Source organism: Mustelus asterias, chromosome 1, assembly GCF_964213995.1.
Source record: "Mustelus asterias chromosome 1, sMusAst1.hap1.1, whole genome shotgun sequence".
NCBI classification, from domain to species: domain Eukaryota; kingdom Metazoa; phylum Chordata; class Chondrichthyes; order Carcharhiniformes; family Triakidae; genus Mustelus; species Mustelus asterias.
Window position 1 is genome coordinate 31,441,519 of NC_135801.1, and position 16,862 is coordinate 31,458,380.

A 16,862-nucleotide genomic window follows, 5' to 3' on the forward strand; every position below is an offset into this window, starting at 1 on the left:
CCTTGGTGATTGCAGGGCACTTTATATTCCATAAAAGAGGATATCATTCCTGAGAGATTAGTTTGTGGTCTCTGAAACGAAGCAACACAAAACTTCTGTTAACAGTGTAACCTCACTCCACAGAAAGCTCTTGAAATTACTGTTTCTATGGAGCTGGCTGGAAAGGAAAATTGCCATTTGGTATCACATCTGTTGCTTCATTGTTTCAAAGGGCAATGGATCAGATCCTGGGCAGAATCCAATGCTATATGGACGCATTCTAGTCACTGGAAAAGATGGAGAGGAAGACTTTTGAAACTTGAATTCCACATTCCAGGATTGGAAGACTATGGTCTGAAAGTCCATAATGAAAAGTGTGCGCTCATGATTGGGCCACATGATTGACGCCACTGGCCTTCACAAATCTCCTTCTAAGGTTAAGGCCATTACAGATGTGCCTGCAACGCAGAATATATGTCAGTTATGTTCCTTCCTGGGATTGTTGAATTATTATGGAAGATTTTTCCCAAACTTAGCAATAATTCTGAAACCATTACAATACATCTTGAGTTAGAACAAGACGCAGAAGTGGTCAGATCAATGCACAATCACACAAGCCAAAACAGATGTTACTTCTTTGGCGTTTCTTAAATCTGAAGCTCTTATGAACTTTGATCCTCCTTTTAAAATTGTTAGCTTGTGATACATCCCCCCCTTATGGTGTAGGAGTGGTGGTCTCCCACATCATACTATCAGGTGAAGAACCACCCATAGTTTTTGCTTCTTGAACCTTGAGCAAAGCTGAGAGTAACTATGCCCAGAATGAATAGAAAGCACTAGGGATCATTTTTGGAGTCAATAAATTCCATCAGTTCCTGTATGGGAGAGAGTTTACATTGCTGATGACTATCAACCACTCACTACCATTTTTGGACCACACATGTGTTTTTTGTCACTCGTGGCAAGTAAAATGCAAAGATGGGCATTGCTCTTGTCTGCACATACAACATTAAATACTGATAGCTAAGTCTATATTGTAATGCGGATGGACTTTCAAGCTTGTCACTACCAGACAGTTTTTCAGACTGCCCAGAAGGGAATATTTTCTGCTTTCAACAAGTAGACAACACACTTGTCACTTCCAGGCGAATGAGGAAACACACTCGGAGTGATCCTGTGCTCTTAGGAGTGATGGATATGGTTTTAAGAAGAAAGATTTTGGAATTAACACCTAATCTGAAAGCCTACTACTCCAGGAGAATGGAGCTGCAAGTACAGGCTGGGTACCTTTTATGGGGCCTCAGAGTGATTATTCTGTCACCATTCAGGAAATGTGGTGTTAGAGAAATTACATGAAGGCCAGTGCAGAGTCATACACATGAAGGAAATAGCAAGAAATTATTTCTGGTAGCCTGCACTTGGAATCAAGGTTTCATTGTGGTAAATCCGCATCCAAGGCTACTAAATTGTTCCAAAGATGTGGTGCCCAGAACTGTTCACAGTACTCCAGGTGTGGTGTTGCGGGCTTTGCGTGGCTAGATTATGACTTCCCTTGCATTCTACTCCTTTAATCACTTTTGTCTACATTGAAACGCATTTGCCTCGGTTTTGCCCGTTCAGTTCATCTATCATTGCTTACAATGCCAATGTCAAACTTACATGTGACTTAATAAATAAGGGTGAATAGTTGTGACCCAAACACATATATCCTTGCTGGACAGCACCTGTCTTACGTAGTCTTCCAATTGAAGCCCCTACCGTTATCCTTACCATTGAAACCCCCTACCGTTATCCTGCTGCTCAATCAATGATGTACTATGAAGACATTATGAAAAGATACTTGCAAGGGATATCGAAATAAAGCACAAGGTCTACAGTTGTAAACTTGGGCACCTTGTAAACCGATTTTGCCAACTGCAAGTTAAGCCCGGGTTGATGATCGCGCTGGGCTGACGGCCACGTGCTTGGCGAGTGCGGCTCCCGCCGAACTTCCGACTCCCTGTGTAACGTCACCAAATTTAAACCGTTCCTCATGGAGCGTCGAGCGTTAAAAATACGTTAGGCGCTGAACGGGCGAAAACCTCGAAGCTGCGGGCGGCCGAACGGCCACATTGACAATCCCGATCAAAATAAAATTGGGGAAAGAAACGAAGTGGCAGAGACCACACATTTCAACCAGGCGATTTTATTTTTGGGGAGGGACATGTTTTTCTCTAGTTTCCCCTTTCCCTTCCACTTACCCTGCTCCGTCGGTATCCGGACCACGCAGTCAATAATCCCCTTGTACCGCTGGTCGACGCTGATCTGCTTGCTTGACGCCTGGACCTGCAGCAGCAATTTGACCCGCTCGATGGGTGCCACCGCTGTCTTAGACACGGCGGCGGCGATGCCGCCAGCCAGTAGGTCTTTGATGAAGGACGTTAGGTCAAAAAGATTCGACCCCCCGGCCGCCATTGCTAACGGTTAGATGGGTGAGAGGGAGACGCAACAAGCACGCGGCCAGCACCGTTAACCGCCTTCCCAGCACGAGCGCAGCTGCGGGCCACGTGACTGTCCCGGGAACGGCGTCACGTGGAGACCAACTGAGGCTGTGACTCCAACGGCACGTGCCACTGACAATGTGACGTCATCACGCCGGCCATTTTATTCTCCCCCCCTCCCCCGCGCCACATCACCAGCAAACAAGCGGGAAACCAGCCCCACGTGGTGCCATCACAACTGCCCAAATACTGCAATCTGAAACAAATAAAAAAATACTGGGAAAAATTCAGCAGATCTGGCGGCATCAGGAGGAAGAGAAAACAGAATAAACATTTCGAGTCCCTTTGGCTCTTCATCAGAACTGATTAGTAAATCTGTTGGATACCGTAGCTGGAAGAGATTGCTACAAAAGTGTAGCAAATTTAACAAGAGACAGATTGATAGATGAACTATGTGCTGTAATTTTGAACTCTCGACAGCTGGACGTGCCCAGCACATCAGGTAGCATTCTGTTCAGAGTACGTTAAGTTCGAGGCCCATAATGTTCCCATGCTCCGTACCTCAGTCCCCCTTTGTTAACCTTAGTGCTTGCTATGTTATATTTTACATTTTCCAATTCTGACAATAAAATGTCAACTCTGGTTTATCTCGTCCAAATGTTACCTAGACTCCTGAGTATTTCTAGCAGTTTTTGCTATTGATATATATTACAAGAGTTCTATCCTGCCTATTGTCACTCATTAGCAATGTAATGGAAGATGTCATCAATAGTGTTATCAATTGGCACTTTCCTATCAATACCCTGCTCAATGTCCAGTTTGAGTTTCGCTAGAACCACTTCATTCCAAACCTCATTACAGCCTTTGTCCGATATGGAACTGACTTCAAGGGGTTAGTTGACTGAAGGTTCTTAGCATCATTTGTCCAAGTATGGCATAAAGAAACCCTAGCAAAATTGGACAATGAAAACGGGAAATTCTCCACAGGCTGAAGTTATGCAAGCACAAAGAAGATGGTTGTAGTTGTTGGAGGTCAATCATCTCAGCCTCAGTGCATTAGTGTTGAAGTTCCTAAGGGCAATGTTCTAGGCTCATCCATTTTCAGCTGTTTCAAAAAAGCTGTTTCTCCCTCCATCATAAAGGTCAAAAATTTAGGTCTGTCACTGATGATTGCACAGTCTTCAGTTCTATTCACAATTCAGATAATAAGTCCATGCCCACATTCAGCAAGGTCTGGACAACCTTCATACATAGCTGATAAGTGGCATGTAACACTTGTGCCACACAAGTGCCAGTCAACAACTGTCTTCAAAAAGAGAGACCGACTACCTCCCCTTGACACTCCACAACATCATCAGCACTAACTTCCCCACCATCAACATCCCAGATATCACCATTTAACAAGCCATGTAAGTATTGTACCTACAACAGCAAGCTAGAGGTTGGGAATTCAGTGGCGAATAATTCATCCCCAAACCATCTATAATGCATCAGTCAGGAATGTGACAGTATGCTTTTGATGAGCACCTTTCAAATCTGACCTGTGTCACCTAGAAATACAAAGGCAGCGAAACACATGGGAACACCATCACCTGTAAATTCTCTCCCAAGTCTTACACATCATTCTGACTTGGAAGTATTCACTTTTACTTTATCTTTGTTGTTTCAAAATCCTGGAACTCCCTTAACAGCACCAACAGTGCCCTACACACATGGGCTGTAGAAGTTTAGGGTCTCAAAGAAAACTAGGAATGGACAATAAATGATAGCTTTGCCAGTGACACCCACATCCAAAGAACAAATAGAAAACAAAACTTGACATTTTCTTAAGTAAATACAAAAATATAATTAGCAAAAGAAGAAAGGCAACTTTGGAGATGTGATCCAATTTCAAAGTGCATGGAAAATTAACAGAAAAAAAACTATTGAGTTGTTTGTAGAAACACCAAAGCAAGTAGCAGATAACAATAAAATAAAATGATTGTGTCTTATATTTATGGTAGTGGCATAGGATTGAATCTGCAGAGATGGTGTATATTTCATATAAAACATTTTTTAAAGGCAAATACACAGTTCAATAAAGGCGTCTGCATGTGTAAAATTCAATCTGAAAAATAAAACGTAATAAATTTAAAATTTTAAAATGCCTTTCCCCAAAAATCATATACATAATATACCAAGTCTCTCTTTTGCGGTCTTGTTCCTAGATTCAATAAAACCACTTCACTTGAGTAACATCCTCTGGATTAAATCATCTTCCTGTGAAATAATGGCATTCTCAATAGCACATTAAAGACATGCAAAATTGAAATTTGTACTATTTCCTAATAAGGTAATCAGAGACTATCAGAATTAAAGATAAATATTGAAACCTAGAGTCTTCATTGGCGCAGTTCAACCATTGCTTCTGTAATTCTTCTGTGACTCAGTTCAATGTCATGCCAGAAACAGGAGGAAAAATACTTTGCTTGTGATGTGAAACTTCCATGCTGTCTTTGTTGCTTTTTTGCTAAGTACATATAACATCTTGCATAATGAATTCTACTTGATTCATTAATACTGGCCATTCGTAGCTTGTTAGGTCAGGCACAACTGAGAACCCCAATTGTTATAAATTAGAAACTTAGAATCTAAATATTTTAATTAAAAACATTTTATACCTCACTGTTGCTGTCAAATTTTGCTGGCAGCATGAATGATTTGTATCACTGTATAAGGAATAAACTAATACAACATTTGTTAGTAAGTTTGAGTTGTTGCATTTACTACCGTTTCCAAACCAGGCAATTTATAATCAATTTCTTTATGCAAATGTGAATTTTTGCATTAATTGTCAAAGGCACATTTCAAGTAATGGTTCAAAACAAACTTCACATTTACAGATACAGTCAGAACAAACAAAGGCTGGTAAAAAATAAACACATTAGAAATCTATTCCCTTTATTTAAATTTCAATTACATTACGATCATAGCAAGCCAAAAGGATTTGTGGCTTTGTTGTAAGAATATTTCAGTTAGCAATCTAGGTGATTGTATAAATATAGAGTACTTGTTTTATTAATAAAATTATGGAGCATGTTCTTTCTCTTCCATACATTTTGGAATGCGTCATGAACTGCTGTCGAAGCAGACCAACAATTACATTATGTAATCAAACCGAATGAGAGTCTGAAAGCAAGCTCTACAGCAATCTCCGTCACAGAATCATGGAAACACACATAAAACTCTTGTGGATGAGGATCTATAAAAAGTCTTCTGCAATGGAATGAACAAAAACATTTTACTAAAAATGTGGCTGAGTCCTCTTGACAAGTTTAAAGAAAGTCAAAATTTTATTCCTGTATTACAAAGTTTATGCAGTTCAATATAATTTTACTCTTTGAAGGCATATATTTCTAAAAACAATTGATATCTTCTTCATTTGCTTACAAACTTATGACGACAAATTATATATAAATGCATGAAGACACAAATTGCATCATGTAAATGCACAGCAGTGTACTGTTACATTGGACAAGGAGCTTGAAACATATATAGTGGTATGGTTTATTCACTAATGTAAAGAAGGGAAGTTTTTAATTCATCTTATTTTTCCCACTGACAGCAGTATAATGAGTAAATATGGTTGTGGACTGCCTTTACTTCTTTCAAATTTTTCCAGCGGCTTCCTATTACTAGCACCACAACAAAGAAAGAAAATTGGATGAATTTCAATTCTATTATACTTATGGGCAAACGTTACTTTACTGATCATATTAAGCCAATTATATAGCTACATATGATCAGTATTCATTATATATTATATTTGTTGGATGTCTTACGGCCTTCGCTGCTGGTCTCAGCAGGTTTTTCCTGGTAGAAAGTCAATATTACTTCCCTGCTTAGGTCTCAGAGTCAAATGATGGATCTTACCTGACATTTATAATTCCAACAAGGTAGCGAAACAGAAATCAAGAGTGAGAACTCTAGTCATCTCCAATCTAGGAGCTCTGAGGCAGATTGTAACTAAACTGCCATTTTCCCAGCTGAGGTCAGTTAACTCAGTACAGATGTGGGATTAGATCTGGGATTGAATCGCAGATCTGCATAATATGTTGGAAAAGTGACTGACCAGATACATTTGCTGAGTCAAAATGTAAAGAATTTATTTTCTGAATATAAGTTTTATGCGCAATACTTTCATGGTTTCCGTTCAATCACTTGCAAACATTACTTTGTTAAGTTAGCACCCAAAAAACAATGAACAGAATTTACAAATTCAAAGTTTCCTAACAATCTATTTAAAATTAATGATTATGTTCACAATTCTTACATTGAATTACAATCTAAAATAGGCTGCTGACTAGAAGTGGAGTGAAGGCCAAATGTTCCCCACTGGAAGATAATGAAAGTTGAGATGCTGGTCAATTACTTTTGTGCAATGCCTAATGACTGATATTGGAATAGACCCAGGAACAGTTCTAGACTGTCCTTCAGTGAAGAAAGGTGAATGGAGACAATAGGAACAAATTTATGGGTGAAAAATTAAAGCATATTATAAAGGAGGGGAAAAATATCTTAAGCTAAAAATTAAAGTGGAATACTATGGATGCTGAAATCTGAAATATAAACAGGATCAATGAAGAGAGAAGATAATACGGTAACATTTCAGGTTACATAGAAGATAGGAACAGGAGGCGGCCATCTGGCCCTTCGAGCCTGCTCCACCATTCATTACGAGCATGGCTGATCGTCCACTCAATAGCCTAATCCTGCTTGTTCCCCATAACCTTTGATCCCATTCGCCCCCAGTGCTATATCCAGCCGCCTCTTGAATACATTCAATGTTTTGGCATCAACTACTTCCTGTGGTAATGAATTCTACAGGCTCACCACTCTTTGGGTGAAGAAATGTCTCCTCATCTCCCTCCTAAATGGTCAACCCTGAATCCTCAGACTGTGACCCCTAGTTCTGGACTTCCCCACCATCAGGAATATCCTCCCTACATCTACCCTGTCTAGTCTTGTTAGAATTTTATAAGTCTCTATGAGATACCCCCTCATTCGTCTGAACTCCAGCGAAAACAATCCTAACCTAGTCAATCTCTCCTCATACATCAGTCCCCCATCCCTGGAATCAGCCTGGCAAACCTTCGCTGCACTCCCTCGAGAGCAAGAACATCCTTCCTCAGAAAAGGAAACCAAAACTACACACAATACTCTAGGTGTGGCTTCACCAAGGTATCATCTGGTATAATTGCAACAACACATCCCTGCTCTTGTACTTGAAACCTCTCGCAATGAAGGCTAACATGCCATTTGCCTTTTTTACCGCCTGCTGCATCTGCATGTTTATCTTCAGTGACTGGTGCACAAGGACACCCAGATCCCACTGCATACTCCCCTCTCCCAATTTACAGCCATTCAAGTGGTAATCTGCCTTCTTGTTTTTGCTTCCAAAGTGAATAACCTCACATTCATCCAAATTATGCTGCATCTGCCATTGATTTGCCCACTCACCAACCTATCCAGATCATTCTGAAGGATCTCTGCATCCACGTCACAGTTCACCCTCCCACCCAACTTGGTATCATCTGCAAACTTTGAGATGTTACATTTTGTTCCCTCATCCAAATCATTAATATATATTGTGAATAGCTGGTGTCCCAGCACTGATACTGTGGCACCCACTAGTTACTGCCTGCCAATTTGAAAAGCACCCATTAATTCCTACTTTTTGTTTCCTCTCTGCCACTCAGTTTTCTATTTATCTCAATACACTTCCCCCAATCCCGCTTTAATCTTGCACGATAATCTCTTGTGCAGGACTTTGTCAAACGCTTTTGGAAAGTTCAAATATACCACATCGACTGGCTCCCCCTTGTCAACTCTACTAGTTACATCCTCAAAGAATTCCAACAGATTTGTCAAGCATGATTTCCCCTTCATAAATCCCTGCTGACTCTGTCTGATCCTGTCACTGCTTTTTAAATGCTCTGCTATAAAGTCCTTGATAATGGATTTGAGAATTTTCCCCACTACCGATGTTAAGCTAGTCTATAATTTCCTGTTTTCTCTCTACCTCCCTTTTTGGATATTGGAGCGACATTAGCTACCCGCCAATATGCAGGGACTGTTCCAGTGTCTATAGAATCCTGGAAGATGACCACCAATGCATTCACTATTTCTACAGCCATTTCCTTAAATACTCTGGGATGTAGATTATCAGGCCGTGGGGATTTATCCACCTTCAATCCCAGCACCATTTCTCTACTAATATTGATCTCCCTCAGTTCTTCCCTCTCACTAAATCTTGCATTCTCCAACATTTCTGGCATCTGATTTGTGTCCTCTTTTGTATTCAGTTGCTCGGCCATTTCTTTGTCCCCTATTATACATCCCCCGTTTCTGTCTGTAGGGGATCTACATTTGTCTTCAAGGTTGATAAACTTTCATCAGAACATCTTAAGCCTGTTTTCAGGTGTAACGTAAACTTGAACAATTTTCCAAATGGCCTTTGATAAGGTACCAAACAGTAAGCTCATGACAAAGATTAGAGCTTGAAGAGGCAATTGGTGAATAGTCAAAGGATAGTTATTCAAATTGGGAAAAGGTGGAAAGTGATATTTTGCAAGGATCAGTGCTGGGATCACTATAATTCATAGAGTGGAATTTTAAGGCTGAATCACAGCAGGATAGGGTGTGGAATCCAGCAAACTATTCAAAACTCCATTGACTTTGGAGGGAACAGAAGATTCCGCCAGAGGCGGCACTATAAAATTTCACCCATAATTTATAAGTTTCACAACATCAAAATCTGCAGATGATACGAGAACTTGGGAGTAGCTAACAATGAGGCACAGGTTCAGACTCCACAGGCAGGAAAGGAATGGGTGACCACCAGGGAGAATAAGAGCATTAGGCAGGCAGTACAGAAATCTCCTGTGGCTCTTCCCCTGCAAATCAGATATACCATTTTGGATACTTTTGAGGGGAATGGCCTCTCAGAAGATAACAGCAGCAGCCAAATTTGTGGCACCATTAGTGGATGTGCTGCACAAGGGAAGGCAAAAAGCGTAGAAATGCAATAGTCATAGAGGATTCAATTGTGAGGGGCAAAATAGATGTTTCTGTGGGGCCGCAAGAGACTCCAGGATGATATATTGTCTCCCTGGTGCTAGGGTCAAGGATATCTCAGGTTGCATGACATTCTGAAAGGGGAGGGTGAACAGCCAGTTGTCATGATACACATTAGTACATGATGAGATGCTAAAAGCAGAATATAGGGATCTAGGATGCAAGCTGAAAAGTAGGAGGTAGTTTACCTCAGGATTACTACTAGTGCTACATGCTAGTCAGAGTAGAACAAGCAGGATATATATGATGAATATTTGGCTGAAAAGATGGTGTGAAGGGGAGGGTTTCATATTCCTGGGGCATTGGGACCGGTTCTGAGGGAGATGGGACCTGTACAAACTGGACGGGACCTGTACAAACTGGACGGGTTACATCCGGGCTGGACCAGAATGATGTCCTTGGGCGTAACTTGCTAGAGTGATTGGGGAGGGTTTAAACTAATATGGCAGGGAGATGGGAACCTTTGCAAGGATTCAGAGTAGGGAGAATCAAGCAAGAGAAAAAGACAGCAAGGAGAATAAGAAAAGTGATAGGCAAAGAAATCAAGGCCAGAATCAGATAAGGGTACATTAAAAAATAGTAGGTATGGGACAAGGAATGTTAAAAGAACTAGCCTTGAGCTTTTGCATCTGAATGTACAGAGCATTTGAAACAAAATGGATGAATTAGTTGCGCAGATAGATGCAAAGGGGTATGATATAACTGGGATTACAAAGGCATGACTCCAAGGTGTCCAAGTATGGGAACTAAACATTGAGGGATATTTGGTGTTTAAGAAGGACAGCCAGAAAGGAAGGTGGTGGAGTTGCATTGTTGATTAAAGAAAATATTGATACTATATTGAGAAAAGATATTGGCACAGAAATTCAAAACTAAGCCATAATTACCAATAAGGAAATAAGGACTAATTACTTTACTCAAGAGTTGTTAAAATACAGGAAATGATTGAAGCAAATAGCTTAGATATTTCCAAAAACAAAAACTACAATAATGGAAGAAAGGTTAGTAGAAAAGGTGAAATGAGACAGATGAAATGGAGGTGGGAGAACACATAGGCAAAGTCTACGGGGTGGGAAGGGCCAGTTGGACTGAAAAGCCTGTTTCTCTGCTATACATTCTGAACAAAATTTCAGGTACCTTTTGAAATTTGGTTAGTTATTGTGGATGTTTCCATTATAACTGGGAGCAATTAAGCAACAAAAGTACAAACTGAAAAATTCGAACTCCAAATAGGATGGCTATTGATCAAAGTCATGCTAACTCACCCAACAACCCAGTAGGACATTATGGGTGGTGGTTTCTTTTGATCAGTCCAGTTTTCAGGGCTACACTGGAATAAGACACCATGTTCCTTCACTGGACCAAATCCTGAGCTACTTTTCCTGAGATTCATTTGACTTGAATTGTAGATAATGTCTGGGTATTTCTTTTCCTATTAAAACATATTTATAAAAATCATAGTGGTTATCCATCAGGTTTGACTCTGCAAATCACAATGCACATCTTCAAATACTAAAAGATTATATTTAAAAAAATTAATTTCTCCACAATGCCTGGTTCTAAGTCTGAAATGATGACAATGAGCTTATCAAAGGGTAGCACAGATGTTTTGGCCATCTTGAGGGATACATCAGAAACCCATGAGGAGAAAAAAATAAAGCATACACAGCAGGAAGCTGTAAATTGTTTAATTCAGAAGCACAGAATTAAAATGCTGGTACTGGCCCTCAGATACTATTCTCCATACCAGGTGAGCTTAATTGAATGCTTGCCAGACCATATGATAATTTCCTGTACCGTAGCAGTAACTCATATTTACAGAGTAAATAAAGGAAGATCACTATAGTTGGTAATAATAGTTGCAATTTAATGAGCAAATGAAGGCAACATTTTACCAGAATAATACCTGGAATGGTTGGGTTGCCTTATGAGGAAGAGTTGGACAGGCTAGGCTTGTATCCACTGGAGTTTAGAATAGTAAGAGGCGGCTTGTTTGAAACATACAAAAAGATCCTGAGGGATCTTGAAAGAGTGGATGTGGAGTGAATGTTTTCTCTTGTGGAAGAATCTAGAACTATGGGTCACTGTTTAAAAATAAAGGGTTGCCCATTTAAGATGGAGATGAGGCGAAATATTTTCACTGAGGGTCATGAGTCTTTGGAACTCTCTTGCTGGAAAGCTGGTAGAAGCAGAGTCTTTAGATATTTTTAAGGCAGAAATGGATAGATTCTTGGTAAACAACGGGGTGACAGGTTATCGGGGTCAGGTGGGATGCAGATTTGAGGTTATTATCAGATCAGCCACAATCTTATTAAATGGGAACAGGCTCGAGGGGCTGAGCGACTGACTCCTACTCCTTGTTTGTACATTTGTAAATGGTCTCATCGATTAAAACTGCCAACCATTATTGAATTATGGACTGTATTGTGCCCTGGACCAGCATCCAATACAACTGAACTGAACTGATTTATCATTTTGGAAATTTACAACCAAGAAAATGAGGATAAATCCACTCAATTTATTTGGGCTTGATTCAAACTCAAACAAGGCTGTTTGCTGGACACTCCACTGTTTCACTCAGTTGCTTGAACCTTCAGGTAGTTTGCTCATGTTCATGCAGTAGGTATGCTACAAATATCAGTGCAAAACCCAATTACTATATAATGTAAACAACCTCACCTGTTTGTCCAAGGTCTGTTGGAAGACTGACCGAATTGATAAACAACAACGATGGAAGTTTTTGATTAGCTGTGAGTGAACAGAACCATTGAGCTGTGCAACATCTGTATGTGTGGGAGCTATGAATATTCCTTGTACTGTTTCTAAAAAAATGTAATAAAATAGAGTGTTTTCTGAGCCTGATGTCAACCTGAAAAACATAAGAGGTTAATACAATTTTTTTGGGTACCTAATTACCAAATAAGCAATACTAAATTTTAATTTGAGAAAATACTTGATGTAAAAAAATTATTGACAAGGATGCCATTTGTATAGTTGTATTCACAAATATTCATCATTACCCACATTCTTTAGAATTGCATCATGTAATTAAAGGGGATACTTGGGGTAATTCTACTAATTCATACTGCTGGTGGGAAACTGACATATTGTCAAAGCTCATCCTGAATATAGCCAAATGCTGTCCATAACTTTCTGAGCAAATGGTTGGAAAATAGTGAACCACCTAGCTTCCAACGTGTGCTGCTGGTGGGCCCTCCACTGTCAATCCCAACTCAAAATAATCCTTGCTAACTCCACAACGAAGCACTTACTTTGGATCACCTCCGCGTGTTCATCAAGAATACTCCCCGTTATCCTCTCAAGTCTCACGCTGAATTTTTATCACCCAGATCCTCTTTGCTTAGCTTCCAAACTAGATTAGTTTAATTTTCTGAAACCCAGACCTAAGGACACCCATTTGTATTTGTCAATACACAAGGCCTCACAGCTTTCAAGGTTTTACTCAACATTGTCACCATAGGTGACTATAAGAAATCTCCTCACACACTTCTAAACCCCACATAACTATGCCCCAAACTTTCTTATCATCATGCTAATTCAGTGCTCCACTTGCCATGATACCATTACCTATGTTGATTGAATCAAGTTTTCTTATCCTGCCATCTGCTGACCCTTACCAAATCAACAATGGTTTCCAACCTTCACTGTTGTTTCTTGGTATAAATGTCACAATTTTCTCATATATAACGTCAAATACTTGAGTACACCTATTGTATGACTGATCTATTAACTGTTGACAAAGTTGGTTTCATCATCTCAGGAAGTGCTGTATTTCACTCTTTCCAGCAGATCCTTCACTTCAAGACCATGCGGTAGGGCAAGGAAAAACTCAGGCTCAACAATGGCAACCAGCAGAAAACTGACAGGTCTGAGATTTGTCAACTCCCTGCTGTTGCATCTCCTACTCCTTCCTTGCCTCAAACTGTGAAAACCTATTTAAACAATCATGGTTTATCACCATGGTTGTTTTTAATCTCCATAACTGGGAGGAAGCACAGCTCACCTTGACTTAACTTCCATTACTACCATCATGGTCTTATTGCAGACGTTTCTTGATTCATCGCCTCCTAATGCACTAAATTCAAAAATCCTTAATTTCACTTACAAATTACTTCATGACCTCAATCAACTCTAGCTCAGCTGCTATTTCTAGCTTTAAACCATGGCCCTTTGAATCTTTGATTCTACAATCCTGTGCATCACCATGGGGGCGACTTTATGAGAAAAATTCTAAGTGTCTAGCAAGCGTGATAACAGGAGAATTTCAGATCCATTTCTGGGCGAGTCCAAATTGCACATCTTATGCATTTAGAGAAGGAAAAAATGGACTAGACCATTTCCAGCCATGGGGGGTGGGAGAGGGGGGTGTGATTCGGGGCTGAACTCGCCAGCAAGGCTGCTGCAGCAACAGAAGGCGCCATTGCATATGTGCCGAGGACATGCTCAATGGCAACCAGCAGAAAACTGACAGGTCTGAGATTTGTCAACTCACTGCTGTTGCAGCCGCCCCCATCCCCAGCGGGCAGTGCCAGGGTGCCCAGTGGGCAGTGCCAGGGTGCCCAGTGGGCAGTGCCAGGGTGCCAGGCTGGCATTACCCAAGGGGCAAACCCCTTGCCCTCAGCCTCCTGAGGAAAACCTCAATGGCCTCCAGTTCCACCAGCGAGGTTATCTCCATTCGTGGGACAGCTGTTTTCCTCGCTGGAGAGAACCTCTCCTGGCGAGGCCACAAAGGCACGTGAGCCCGGACGATTGCGTCCCGGGCTTGCTAATTTCATTTAAATTAGGTTTAACATATAGTAAAATAATTTATTCAGCCTCTCGCCGGAAATGGGCGGGAGGCTGAATGTGCCGGATATCCAGTGCCGGTAAGATCGCGAAAGGTGAGAAATTGGGCATGAAGCCGATTTCTCGGCTCTCTTGCAATTTTACTGGCTCTCCCCACCCATTGAAGGATGGGACAAAGTGGTAAAATTACCCCCCCCGGGCAATATCTTTCATTGAGGGCCAAGTTTCCAGTCACCTTGTTCACACTCTTCAAGAGTTTCTCTTTAAATTTCCCCAGCTTATTGCTTGTCTTTCCATATTTAACAGCTTCAAAATCTTTCCTTTTGATCACAATTTTGATCATCTCTCTCAGGTCTTTGATGATTGCTTGATATCCAATTATCCTCTTCAAAGCATCATGGGATAGTTTTCACATTTTAATATCAAATCTATGTGCTATGTTTCAGGTACAGGGTTTAAAAAAAAATGCAGCACTACAAATGCATAAACTTGCATTACGTTAAAACCTGAAATTTAGCATCTTTATCATTTGTATTGAACATACATTATTTTTCATGCACAAGAGTAATATCCATTGCGCATCATAAAGAGTGCTCAGACTAGGCTCTTGTTCCAGACACAAACAAAACTTTAAACAGTGAAAAGAGAAACTGAAACCGAGTCTGGAAATTAAAAGGAAACAACACAGCACGTTTTTACTTACGAAAGCATAAAAGAAAGTGTATTTAAAATCTTTAGTAAACAGTTTTAAACTTACCTTGTTATACTCAACATTTCCTCAGTCTCTGGCTCAGAAAGGCTTTTTTTCATACTTCCCAGATAAAATGGATTAGGAAAGTTTTGTTTCTTCTTGCTCTGAAATTATATTCGTTTTTTTTAAAACAAGTTCATTATGAGTAAACTTACTGAAAGATAAAGATTAAACAATTTTAACAGCTACATTTTTATGTAAAATGTAATCAACTAAAAAAAATTACTAGTATTGTTTAGTATTGCTCTAAGTACTGAATAACCGAGCCAACACCGACAGTTTCTATGGTTGAGCATGGAGATGGAACCATTGAGCAGAGTGGAACCATTGCTGCTGTTACAAAATGTATTGCATTGAACAGGCACCTTATCAGAGTGATCAGGATATTTACCACTGCAAACGTCTTTCAGATCTATGAAGAAAATTTCAATGTTGAGACATAAATGGTCTGTTGCTCAATAAGAGCATAGGAAATGTTAATGAAATGTCAACCGAGACCCAATTTACTGACCAAGTGATAATTACAACTCCAGGACTGGCCATAATATCATTCAGTGATCCATTGAAGGCCCCAAGTGTTTAGTCAATAATCTAGTTGGTTACTTTATTCTTTGGCCATTAGGGAGTGCAGTTCTCGCTCTCCAAGTTAGAGCAATGAAAGCCATACATGCAACAATGAAGCTTATCTTGCCCTCTTAAGATTCCAACATTTAGTCAATGTTCATCTCTATGGGAAATAATATCACCATGACTGGCATTAGTGGAGGGAACAATTTGTGGAAGCAGATAATACTATTTTCAACATTTTCTTTGTGAATGATACAATAACCTCTCAGATATTAAGGATGTGACACTACTTAAGAAATGTATTTTAATTATGTTTCTCTGCAGTTGTTTTAAGCAGGCCTGACTTTTGATTTTGGCACCGAGCTGTCTGAGCCGATGTCCTTGTATAGTTGCATTAAGTCATAGAATGGGCCTTTTGTCTATTTTTAATCTTGGCCTAATGCAGTGTTCTGGAGTTTGTGGCCATTTTGGGAATTGTTGATTTGCAACTGATTGACAGGTCAGGTCATACCTTTGGATAGTTTGTTTCCTCCCAAGAGAAATCCAAAAGGTGTTTTACTTTCAGTTTGGCGGAACCTGTTTGGACTCCAGGCTGAAAGCAGTGTTTTTGTGTCTCTCCCTGATTTTGGAAATCCTGCTGTAAGGTGCAGCTAGAAGCTATAGGCAAGCGGTATCTGTGTGTCTCAAGGTGGGCAAAAAGTTCCAGGACTGAGAAGGCCTCAGTGTTTTCAATTCAACATCCAAAGAAGTAATTCACAGCAGCGATTGCAAACTGCAAAATCCAGCATCACGTTAGCATGCTTACTTTCTGTGCTAAGCCTAGAACGAGGTGTATGTGTTGGAACAGTATTCTTAGCTGTTCAGGTTTATACTATGTTATAGTTATGGTTTTTTAATTTGTAAAGGTTATTGCTAATTTTCCCACTGTGTGTCAACTGTATTCTTAAATAAAGTTTATTTGATAGAAGCTCCCCTAGTGAGTCATTTGAATCATAACTGGAGTGAAACATCTTATGCTTACCCATGCCAAATTCAAAGTGCAAAACTTATTTCTTAGAAAAGAAAAGTCTAGGCTAACTTCATAAAACACCTCGGAGTTTCTGACCTGGATTATAACAAAGGCTAAAGAAACTTTGGTCATCATGGATTTCAGTGTTGAAAAA

At 40.0% G+C, this 16,862-nt stretch overlaps 2 protein-coding genes across 2 annotated transcripts in view; both read right to left on the reverse strand.

The window, feature by feature from the left end:
- Positions 1 to 2,433, reverse strand: part of LOC144479148 (ADP/ATP translocase 4-like) — a 103,644-nt gene extending 101,211 nt beyond the window's left edge. The window contains exon 1 of the mRNA XM_078201126.1: positions 2,220 to 2,433. Coding sequence (XP_078057252.1) covers positions 2,220 to 2,433 — 214 coding nt within the window. The remainder of the gene's footprint in view (positions 1 to 2,219) is intronic.
- Positions 2,434 to 4,287: 1,854 nt separating this feature from the next.
- intu (inturned planar cell polarity protein) overlaps positions 4,288 to 16,862 on the reverse strand; it is a 95,183-nt gene continuing 82,608 nt past the window's right edge. The window contains exons 13-16 of the mRNA XM_078211151.1: positions 15,139 to 15,236; positions 12,255 to 12,444; positions 10,841 to 11,007; positions 4,288 to 5,714 (exon numbers count right to left, since the gene is read on the reverse strand). Of these exons, the coding sequence (XP_078067277.1) occupies positions 5,603 to 5,714; positions 10,841 to 11,007; positions 12,255 to 12,444; positions 15,139 to 15,236 (567 nt within the window). The 3' untranslated portion in view covers positions 4,288 to 5,602. The remainder of the gene's footprint in view (positions 5,715 to 10,840; positions 11,008 to 12,254; positions 12,445 to 15,138; positions 15,237 to 16,862) is intronic.